Genomic DNA, 12021 nt, shown 5'->3' on the forward strand with positions numbered 1-12021 from the left:
CAGGGAGCCCCGTGCTATGCCAATAGGAAGTTAGAGGTGGCAGCTCTTGGATGACATTGAGAAGTGGTGATTTCATGCACTGAATAGAAAACTTTAAAAATGATTGGCAAACTTTTCTTCCTCGGCCTTCCTGTTGACATTACTCCTCACTGCATGTCTTTCCTTTTCCTTAGCATAGGCTTATGTTCCCATGAGTCTAGATTTTTTTCTTTATCTTAATCAGAGATTTTTTGTTTAATTTTCCACATCTCTTTCCCAGTATATTTGTCATCAGAGTGCCACTCTTCTGGTCTTAAATACGTCCAGACCAAACATCCGTCTCTTTCTCCCCAGTTATTTCCTCCCTCCCTTTTCCCAAAGAACTTAGATCCTCTGGTATACTATCATCTCTCACAACTCTCTTGGAAACTCTTTTGAGCACTTAAAAAAATATGCTGGTTCCAGGTTATTGTGTTTTTGGCTGCAAAGCAAAGGAGGTTACTTTATTTACTTTTATCAGTTTTTAACTATATTCCTATGGCTTAGTTTACCCCTTTCACTGTCTAGTAAAAAGACACCGATCAAAGTCACCTGTGTCCTTTCTGCTCCACTTCCTGCTTTTCTCATACTCCCTTTGGCTAGAAGTCACTTCTTATTTAATAACTGCTGGGTGCTGGAAGGTTAAGGAAAACCAGGAAATGTTTATTGAATTCTACCTTTTTATATCTATTTTAGTATGCTGTTTACTTAGTTAATATTTATGGAACCCTCGTATTTCTTACCATGTAACCAGCAAATGTGCGCAGAGCATTAACGGATAAATAATTAACACATTGATCTCAGAAAATGCCCAGACCATTTTATTCATCTTACTAAAATAAATCTCTTCACAGGGCTTTGAATTCATGGCCAAGAACAATTTTAAGCATAATGCAACAGACAAGTTCTTAATAAAGTCCTTGTATATTTTTATACTGCAATTATCTAATAATAGATATATCAGAGGCAAGTCTTCAAATGGTATTTCAAAGCAGATTTTTATTTTATAAGTTAAAATAGCTATGTGGTTTTAATTATGTAAGGAATAGACAATAGGTCCTCAAATAACTACTTAATCTAACATTGTTTAGTTATAACCTTGATAGATGCCATAGAAACTTATCTCTTATTTATATCAATTAGCCTGTGGTAAAATTGGCTTCCTTATACCACAGTTTCAAAACCCCATTGATGACATTAGGTGAGCACTTACTGTATAAACATACTATAAAGATTTTTAAAGAGTATGTAAAAATCAGAAACCATTTAGCCTATTGACATCTTAATACATAGCATTCAGAACTATTTTTATTTTTATTATTATTTTTAAAAAAATAACTGCTTTATTTTTTTAAGATTTTATTTATTTATCTTTAGAGGGGAAAGGAAGAAGAGAGGAAGAGAAATATCAATGTATGGTTGCCTCTAATGCATCCCCTAATGGGAACTGGACTGCAACCCAGGCATGTGCCCTGACTGGGAATCGAACCAGCAATCCTTTGGTTCACAGAACTATTTTTATATCTACGCATGTCTATACACCCATGTTTAAAGCAGATTTGTTTGTGTATGACAACTGTGATAATATAGATAGTATAATCAATTTAGATCTTGTAACAAAGGAAGATGACTGTGGTAGATTAGATTAGGAGGTATATATACAACAGCTGTGGAAGTAAGTCTGTATTAATTGTGAAGGAAAACAAAATGAAGACAATCTGTAAAGAAATCATTACATCCAGTCTACTGTATGGGTTGAGTTGGAAAATGATATAAGCACAGTATAAAACCCTGTGTACTTTACACACTCACCAGAACATTGTCTGGGAGTCTGCTCTGAAATGGCTGGTAGATGGGGTTCTAAACACAATGAAGTGGTTCTGCTTTTTCCTCCCTGAAATGTAAATTACACTGTTGTTTCTGTAATAGAAGTAATTGTGAAAAAAAAATTCAGGAACTAAAAACCCAAAAGAAGAAAACAGCTCATAATTCTGTAGACTAAAATATATCATTACAGACTTTACAATTTAACTTTTATAAAATTAGAATATAACAAATTCTTCATAACTTTTCTCTCTTTAACAAGATTTTGTGAATATCTCTTATGCCAATGTAGGTGTAGATAATATTAAATGGCTAAATAGTATTCTATTTTAGAATGTTCATTAGTTTACTCAGATAGTCCTCTAGGTTGTAATCCAGTTTTAGCTATTCTCTGCACTACTGTGATGGATATTTTTATACATTCTTTGCATAGTCTTCTGATTTTTTTTTTTAGGATAAACATTGTCAGGTCAGAGGGTTTGTGCATTTTTCATCTGGTTGTCAAACTGCCTACCATAAAGAAATAATAAATGTATGCTTACATTCAAGATAGGCTTAGTTTATGCCTCATTCTGTGCAATACTGCAGTGTTAGTATGACTTCAGTCCATACACTAAGCCACCACATTGAATTTGTATCATGATGGAGTTTATTATATATTATGTGTGAGGTGAGCTAAGTCCAGCAGTGAGGGAAGTGTTTACACTGGCAACTTCCATGGCGTGGTGCTTGTTTTGAAAAGCCGTACTCTCCAGCCAGCAGTTAGGCTGTGACACTGAGTGCGTGTGGGTATTTTGCTGTTCATGGGACTTGGTCAGAGTGCATGATTCTTTCTCCTCTTAGATGAGCGACCGAGGAGGTGGTGTTCCTTTGAGGAAAATTGACAGACTCTTCAATTACATGTACTCTACGGCACCCCGGCCTCGGGTCGAGACGTCCCGCGCAGTGCCCCTGGTATGTGACAAAGAAATAATGAAGTGTGTTTTTGTGAGTTGCCAGAAAACCCCAACAAATTGGTTACCAAATAAATCAATTAAGCCATTGTGTAGGGTACACCACAAGGAAGAAGGGAAGCTATTAGGGAAAAATTTCCTCTAAATTAAAATAGCACTTGGTTATTTTTTCATTTGGTTGAAGAGCACAACACAAAGAGTATTGTTTTAGAGGTCTTTTTGCCAAGCCTGATAGTCACATGTCAGTAGTTTTCATGTGGGAAACTTCTTTTTGACCTACTATTTTTATGTAAAGACTAAATTAGCAGTTTTACTGGTATCTTATCAACACTGATTTAGTCTTCAGTGTTGATTTTTTGCCTCTCAAGTATGAATAACAGAAAAATCTCACATTCTCGACCCAGAAATAAGACTAGAGATCTGATCAATTTGATCACCAACCTGAAAATGGCCAGATTATAATTGTCTTGGTATTATTTATTCATCCTAATAGCTGTTTTGGGGTTTAATAAGAGTAGTTCTTGAATCGACCCCATCCTTGTTCTCCATCCCCCAGAAAAGTGCTTTGCCAAGTCTCTGGCCTGTAATTTTGGAAGAACTGTTTTTCCAGGTTTGGAATCTTCTCTGGCATATGCAGTGGAGTTCTGTGGTAACATGATATCACAGCATAAGATGGATCTATTTTAGACTCTTGGAAGTTACTGGAAGGACTTCGTTCTGATAGTTGTATCTGTTACGTAGCACAAATTCTGTAGCAACAAGTATAATATGATTCATGTCTTACAAAACTTTTTAAATGATTAATATAGTGGTAAGTTTCTCCAGTGTAGACATTTGGTGCCTGGGGTAGGCATCCGTGTGCTGAGGGGCAGACAAGGTCAAATAATAAACATGTGTATCTTCATGGATTCTAACTTTGCTCTAGGAATAAGGGGAGAAAAGGGATACACAGCTTTTGGAGTAAAATATATCATAGAATTTCTGTGGAGAGGGCATAGCATACTAGTCTAGACTCGATCCATACTGTGTGGTTCCATTCTTGACTTAACCACATTTTATCTGAGTAGCTTTGGGAAAATTAGGGACCTTCTAATACCGCAGTTTCTCCAACTTTAAAAATCGAGTTATTGTACAGGCTGACTTTTACTCTGTGTAAAAATACCTTTCATAGTGCTTGTCACAAAGTCAGTAAGTGTTTGTTGTTTAGGAGGCAAAATTTATGTGAATTTTTAAAAAAGATTTTATTTATTTACTTTTAGAGAGGGGAAAGGAACGGAGAAAGAGAAGGAAAGAAACATCCATGTGCAGGAGATACATCAGTCGGTTGCCTCTCAGAGACAGACCCCCAGCCAGGGACCTGGCCCACAGTGCAGGCATGTGCCCTGACTGGGAATCAAACCAGAAACCTTTTGGTTCTCAGGCTGGTGCTCGATCCACTGAGCTATACCAGCCTGGGCTACAATTTGTGTGAATTTCTAGGAAAACAGGAGACTTAACATGGCACAAGCTTCCCTGCATGTCTGCATAGCTTCATTGAGGGGAAGACAGTTGTGAAGCTTCTTTCAGAGTCTCCCTCCTGATGTCAGGACCACCGTGTAAGTGGACCCAGTAAGCAAACACTGGGGCAGCTGGAGACAGACCGCCTGGCAACTGCAGGCAGTGGTTGTCTTGTCTGCCTGACTGCTCAGAGCTTCCTCCACGTGGTTGCCTCTGCTGGGCATCTACATGGGCGGAACATCTTCACGCTGTGAGCCCACTCAGAGAGGACCATCCCCATTTCTGTCTTTCAGAGCTCCTTCCCATCAGCTATCCAATTTGTTTTCTCCAAGTCCCTGACCAGCCAGCCAGCCTGTTTGCCACCTGTGAGTCCATGTAGGTGCTGCACCTGAGGTTCTGCCCATGAGTAGGATTTACTTCTGTCCTGAGAGAGGCTGTAGTGAAAGGGCAGTCCATTGCTGGCTGGTGCTGGCATCCTGTGTAGATCCACTGGGTGTCAGGCCATTTGCCTTCTCTAAATTATCTGTAGGGGGAGCTCCACGAGTCCACACGTGTGGTTGAGGGAGAGGCTGTGATGAAGCAGATCAGGCCATGCCATCCTGAGCCTCCTTGGGATGTGCTGTTTCCTTGGGTCCATTTTGGGAACTAATTAATATATATGTTAGTCAGGGTCCCAACAAAAAAGAGACAGCACATTCAACTTATGATAATTAAGAATGGCTTATTTACAAAGAGACAAATTACGGAGCTATGATTAGGGATAGTACAGGGGATCCAGGGCTAGCAGGAGTGAAGCTGACCGCCGCCACCCAGAATCAAAGGGAGCAGCCGGCAGAACCCACAAAAGGGGAAGGTTGCAAAGCAGCTACTTAGTAACAAGGGAAGCAACCTCAGCCTGCAGGGGAGTGAATACTCTTGACCTGACTCCCTCTGAACTCCTATGGGTTTCCCATTGGCTGGACCCACTGGAAACAGAGGGTGTGGGAATCCGTTGTCAGCCATTCAGCTCAGCCTCCCAGAGGAAGGAGAAATGTGGAGGATGGTCAGTTTGAAGGGGTGAACAGAAGCTGTGGTTAGAAAAATCCAATAATTGGTGGAGATAATTATAATCAGAGCCTGGATTTGTTAATAGCACTTTGATTCTCAAATCCACATTAGCTCTTAACTAAAGTGTTATACAGAATGTCACTGAACACTCATTTGGTGATAAAAATGATTTTTACATTTATCTAAATTTTGCTTTGTATTAAAGGATTGGTAGGGTTTATTCCAGTAAATAAGGTCATTCTGGATACTGGGTACAGGATGAATGAAGACACAGAAGTAAAAAAAACATAGCATATGTTCGAAGAACTTAAGAGCAGGAGCTTTAAGTTCAGCTGAACTGGAAAGTGGGAGGCAGAGACCTGATCTTATCAGGTCTTGAAGCTCCTTTTACAAGCTTGGGTTTTTATTTCAAGTCAGTGGGTGGGGGGGTGGAGCTGTGCTTTGAAAAATTTTAAGCAGAGGAGTGACCTGTAAGTGAGGATTAAGAAGGTAGAGCTGTTACAGATCTCTCCAGGTTCATAACACAGACTGGAAATTCAGGGAACGAAATCAGGAGATATATCTGTTAGGCTGTGACAAGGCTTTTTCTACTCTTGCTCCCAAAAGAGAACATGTTTTATGTGATGCTGCCCAAAGCACTATTGGGATACTCTAGGGCAGGCCAGTGAAGCAAAGCAGTGTGCTTTTCCAGACCTCTCAAGTCATTTCATAGTAGAAAAATGAAGACTTCTAAATGACCGGAGGGGAGCCATGTAATGTAGTTCTCAGCTAGGGTCCAGTGATCACAGTATTAGCGGGTTTCCTGGATACAAGCACCAACAGCCCTGGAATACTCAGCAGCGTCTATTTTCATTAGATAAGTATTTCAAAGAAACGCTTCTCTATAATGATCAGAACTATGGTTATTAATAGAAAAAAGTTGGGTTAAATTGGGGCCTCATAAAAACTTTTATGTCTTACAAATTTAACACGAAGCACATAAGTGGACATGGATCCATCAGTCTTTCGATGTACTGCCCAGGCCTTTTCTTCGGTTCTACGGGTTGAAATGTCAGTTATCTTCTGAACGGAATTTCGTTTTCCTCACACCACAGGCTGGTTTTGGCTATGGACTGCCCATCTCCCGCCTGTACGCACAGTACTTCCAAGGAGACCTGAAGCTGTATTCACTGGAGGGCTACGGAACAGACGCAGTGGTCTACATTAAGGTGGCAACTGTAGTTTTCTCGAGTGAATGAGACTTCTTTCCCTAAGAAGAAAAGATGCCAATATTTAACTATAACGAAAACTTCTTCTACCTCAGGCTATCAAAATAGAAGTGTATGGTTTTTTTACATAGGACCTCATTTTTGGGGGGGACAGATTATCTCCTTGACTTTGGGAGAAGAAATGCTCTTCTCTGTAATGATCAGAATTATGGTTATTAATAGAAAAAGTTGGATTAAAGTGGGGACTCATAAAAAGATTCATGTCTTACAAATTTAATTTTAACATGAGGCACATGAGCGGACATTGATCCATCAGTCTTTTGATGTACTGCCCAGGGCTTTTCTTTGGTTCTACAGATTGAAATTTCAGTTATCTTCCTTGCAGAAGCTGTACTTACAATTCTTTTCTTGGTGTCTTTAAACAAAGAAACAACCAAGTGCATAATCCTTTTCTATTTTTATGCAGTCCTTTACAGGTATATTCTGACTTTGATTTGATATCAATTTTTATGTGACTTTCCTTCATGACTTTTTCCAAAATATTCATCTTAGTTTTCAAAGAATCCTCCCTCCTTTTTTTGGCATTTTGTGTAAGTTACACTCTATTAAATTATGTACTTATAATAACAGATGTAATTGCATAAACAGATTTTGGAACAAGCACAGGTGACTCTTGGTAAGCCACCAGGTGGGAGGAGAAGCACCGAGCCAACTTGTCTTGGGTGTTCCATGTGTTTATGAAGAAATTAGTGTATTTTACAGGGATAGAGAGCACTGAACCCCATCAATCCATTGGACTGGTTCATCTGTTGATACCTAATTATTTAGCGATGATAGTTTCCTGTTCTGGCCACTAGATGGCAACCATTTTATAGGAAATGCTGAAGACTTTTGGAAAAAATAAATTTATCTGAAAAGGTTAAGTTCTTTCAAGATCATAGTTCTTTTTTTCTTTTTAACCATCTCAATCTTAAGGAACTTAAAAAGGGCAACATGAAGGCAATATTTTTTATCACTAAATGTAACATCTTTGATCCAGTCCGTATAGATCAAGAGGTGCTGGCAGTTCTGGCATATTTAAAGAGAATATATAGGTGAAAGGTTTTTTTGGTTCCATTTTGGAAAAAGTAAATGACAGGAAGTCTTTCAGAATCATTAAAATCACCAACATCAAATATCTTCTTTAGCATTATCAAAATGAAAATATAGTTCAATATTTTCTACATCTTGGGAAATGCCTATGACTTAAGGTTGAAATTCTACTTAAATATCCCACCTTGAAGAAGATAAAGAGTTTATTTTATTTCAAGTTCCAATGATTTACAGGAAGGTAAAATAGAAGAGTGAATTAACAGTAATGTGTTGGAAACATGAAATTATGCATGCTGCAGACACATATGCTACCATTGAAATTGGCTTTGAGGGCAGTAGAAAAGACACAGGATCAAACCCAGGGCCAAAAGTGGCTCATGCAAAAGCTGAGATGCCTTAGACATAGTTTTATATATATTGATAGTAATATTATATTGAGTTTTTAAAAATACAGTGACTGAAAAAATAGTATTCATCCTAATAAATAATTAAAATAGAGTTCATTAAATGATTGTACCATTACATATATTAAGGTACATATGTCAACTTTTTATGCTTTTATACTTATAGGACTTTTTAAATTAATCAGCTTCTGTTCTGGGTCATGCTTCATAAGAAGCATGTGTTGTGCTTGTGTAAAATTTCAGTCCCGTGGCATCCGGGCAGCACACTCGGTCAGCACGCACTCCAGGCAGGGCCATAGACTCAGTCAATGCGTTTCCAATATGTACACTGTTTAAAAATGTACGGAGATGGTGTTATGATTAATAAAATACAAAGCCAGTAAGGTACTGTTTAATTTGTAGTAACCTTTTGCCACTGTATGTTTTCTTAAATCTTAAATAATGGATTCTAAAAACATGCCAGACTTAGGTCCTGCTTTTCTTTCAGGCTCTATCAACAGAATCGGTAGAAAGACTCCCAGTGTATAACAAAGCTGCCTGGAAGCATTACAACGCCAACCACGAGGCTGATGACTGGTGTGTCCCCAGCAAAGAACCAAAAGACATGACAACGTTCCGCAGTGCCTAGGCACACGTGGGAGCCTAGGAAGTCCGAGTGCGGCTTTTGGTTACATTGGAAGGGATGGTGTGGAGAACTACATTATACCAAGTACTTCATGTGCCCCTTTCACAACTATTTGGGTAGAATAAATGGAAAGTGAATTCTATTTTATGCCAATTAAACCTCCAAAAGAATGAAATTGTACCTATTGGACACTTATATTTTCACAGCTAATCAAACATATTTTTAAACAACTGTACTTTTGGTCAACTTTTCCCTTTATGGTAGACTTCAGAAGAGTGTAGTAAGTCTTAGGGTTTCTATAGGAAGCTGTGTGGTTTTGTAAAATACTTTTATGTCTGCTGGAAACATTTTCTTAATAATACCGATTAGCTAGTTAACCGTTTTTTCTGTTATTTGGTGGAGTTCTGCCATCCTTTACTTAGTAGTGGCAACTGTAGTAAGACGCTCTTCAATTTTACCAGTGACTAAATACAAGTAAATCAGAAACAGTTGTCCTGTGAGCATGGAACCAGCCTCCTTAAAGCTTCTACACATGCATTGTCTTAGCTCTGAAGTTAACTTGTCATCTTAAAATTTTATTGCAAAGGGTTATAATGACTAGTTCCCTGTGGATCTAAGCCTAGGTCATGGGCAGTCTATTTTGTGCTTGCAATTAATGTAAGGAGAAACTTTTGTGCTAAAACAAACTAGCAGCTGCCAACATTCTAGAAAAGAAATTGTGAGCAAACCAGTGAGTCCCCAATACTGAACTATCAATTGTTGAGATTACCTGGGAGAGCTTTTGAGAAACAGAGCTTTTCTGGGCCCTACTCCAGACATGCTGAATTAGATTCACTTAACCGCTCCTACGTGAGTCTGATGCATTACCTAGTTAGATAAACATTCTTTTTTTTTTTTTTATCTTCACTCAAGGATGTGTTTACTGATTTTTAGAAAGAGAGGTAGAGAGGAAAAACAAAACACTGATGTGAGGGAGAAACAGCTGTCAGTTGCCTCCCACACGCATTCTGACTGGGGAATCTAACCTGCAACCTAGGTGTGTGCCCGGATGGGGAATCGAACCCACAACCTTTTGCTGTACAGGCTGAGCTCCAGTCAGAGCAGGAACGATTCTAAAGTGAGTAATGATACTACCACATTTACTCAAGTAACAGAAATCTTTAGGTTTTGGTTTATACCTATCCAAAGGTCAGTCTTTTAGACTCCAGGAGACACCCTCTGAGTCTCAAGTCTGTTGCCATTAGAAGCATAATTTGAAGCAGGGGACAAAACTACTGGAGTACAGTACAAACCAGAAGGATCAGAACCATAAATGCACATCTTGACAAAGAACAAACGTTTTAAAAGAAACATCTAGACTTTGTTATCAGAAAAAAGTCAATTTGGGCTTATCACAGAAATCTTTTGCATTTCGTCTACAGATACTTTGGTGTAACACATTATGGTAACTCTGTTGGGCTTTAGAACAGAGGCTGTGCAGGTGGTACCGCCCCTGGGTGGAGGTGAGGGGTGTGGCCCAGAGCTGCGCAGGGTGGAGCCGTACCCCGGGCTGTTCTGCTGGTCCCTCCACCAGCCGCCACTTGGGGACCCTGGGAAGTTAGGAGTTTAGTTGTCCCTCATCTTTTAAGGTGGCAGGGAAATACATTGAAAATAAATTTTATCAGTAAGAGTTTAAATGTTGAAGAACAGCTTTAGTACTTAAACGGGGGGGGGAGTCTTTATCTGGAAAATACGTTGAGTTGAAACACCTCATTCTCAAAAGGATTACATAAACTTAATAATTATATGTACATTTGTAAATTGGGAGGGATGTTGGAGGGCAATTAGTCTAACCCTGATTTGAGAGATAATGATCCGAGATTCGGAGTGGGTGGTTTGCACCGGGGCTTTTAGCTAAAATAACCAAATGTTGGAAACAGATCTTTTACCTAACCTATTCTTTTACTATGGATTTGGTGAAAAACGATAGGATATGCTAATTCGTTATTTTATTCAGTGTGTTACAGTCTTTTAATTTTTAAGTACGATTTTCTGTCGTGGAGGTCAGCGGTGGCTTTGACAAGACAGGCTCGTCAAGTTCTGGGCACCTGTGGCCAGCAGCATTGGGGGTTGGGGAAGGAGGCGACCACTGCCACACCACCGATTCGGTTCAGGTTCTAACACGGTCCAGAGCCCTCGCCCTCCCCACCAGGCCCCGCCGACTTTCTACGGGAATGCACCTCACCTGAGATCCCTCCGCCGTTTTGGTCGAGCCTCTACTGCGGCTGCGTGGGCGCCTCTGCTGGAGTCTGATTAGGGGAAGCAAAAAAGTAGTTCAAACGGGCGGAGGAAGGTGGTGCTTGTTGTACCTGGGAGCCTTGCTCACTGCCACACCGTTGCTCCCAGGACCTCAGGAAAAAAAATAAATACTACTCTTGTAATATTTTGGAATCGTTTGAAATCAAAATATCCACTTTCCTAAATGAAACATTTGTACAACTGACATAATGGATGTTTTTTACTTATGAAAGACTACCCCTACCCCCAAATTTAAAGTTTTCCTTCTTTATTTAAGGGTTAAGAAATTATGTTTTACAGGAAAAGTGAAATATTTTGCTTTAGCTTCTTTTTAAGGTATAATGACTCTTTTACCTTGTCATTGTGGTAATGGACAGGAAATTACATACAAAAATATTTGGGGGAAAGAGTTTTGCTAGTTGGTTTTAAATCATTAAAACCTGAATTATTTTTAGATTTCTACATTCTTTTACCCACCAGCATTTAATGTGATGCTATGTAGATATAAAAGTATACTGAAGGATAATAATTAATATTACATGATTTTTATAACCTGGGCATTTAATGAACATGCCAACATTTTTTAGGAGGAATTGCAAAAATATTCTGCACTATACTTAAAATACTGGCTGGCTTTAGAGATCGTCCTATTCAATAGCAATCACTTTCTTGCACTGTGAAGTTTTTTATGTTATGATGTTGAAGTCTACCATATTATTTTATAAAATATTTTGTGAATGGCAATAAACTGAAAACATAAATCAACTCATTTCAAAGATTGAATTGGGGCAATTTAGGTTTTGGAAATATAATTATGTCTTTTAAATGAAAGTCTTGCATCATCAAGGGTCAACACTCTAAACATTCAAAAAGTTGGCGGTAGGTGGCTTGCACTACATCTCACGATCAGTAGAGGAAGTGTTTGGAATTTAGATTTCCAACGTGTATTATTCTAATGAAGAGAGCCAGAGGGAGAGTTTGTATGGTTTGAATCATCCTAAATTTTCATTATCCAGACACACATGACCAATTGCATCAATGAAGATCTGTTGTATGATTCTTAGAAGGTTATATTT

The 12021-nt window shown here is 38.8% G+C and overlaps 1 protein-coding gene across 2 annotated transcripts in view; it reads left to right on the forward strand.

The window, feature by feature from the left end:
* The window catches only part of PDK1 (pyruvate dehydrogenase kinase 1), a 35349-nt gene extending 23639 nt beyond the window's left edge, over positions 1-11710 (forward strand). For both annotated transcript variants that reach the window (XM_037151280.2, XM_037151279.2), the window contains exons 9-11: positions 2686-2796; positions 6434-6547; positions 8531-11710. In XM_037151280.2, coding sequence (XP_037007175.1) covers positions 2686-2796; positions 6434-6547; positions 8531-8671 — 366 coding nt within the window. In that variant the 3' untranslated portion in view covers positions 8672-11710. The remainder of the gene's footprint in view (positions 1-2685; positions 2797-6433; positions 6548-8530) is intronic.
* Positions 11711-12021: the final 311 nt, after the last annotated feature.

The sequence above is a fragment of the Artibeus jamaicensis genome, unplaced genomic scaffold (genome assembly GCF_021234435.1).
Source record: "Artibeus jamaicensis isolate MK-2021 breed Jamaican fruit bat unplaced genomic scaffold, CSHL_Jam_final contig_391, whole genome shotgun sequence".
Classification (NCBI taxonomy): Eukaryota; Metazoa; Chordata; class Mammalia; order Chiroptera; family Phyllostomidae; genus Artibeus; species Artibeus jamaicensis.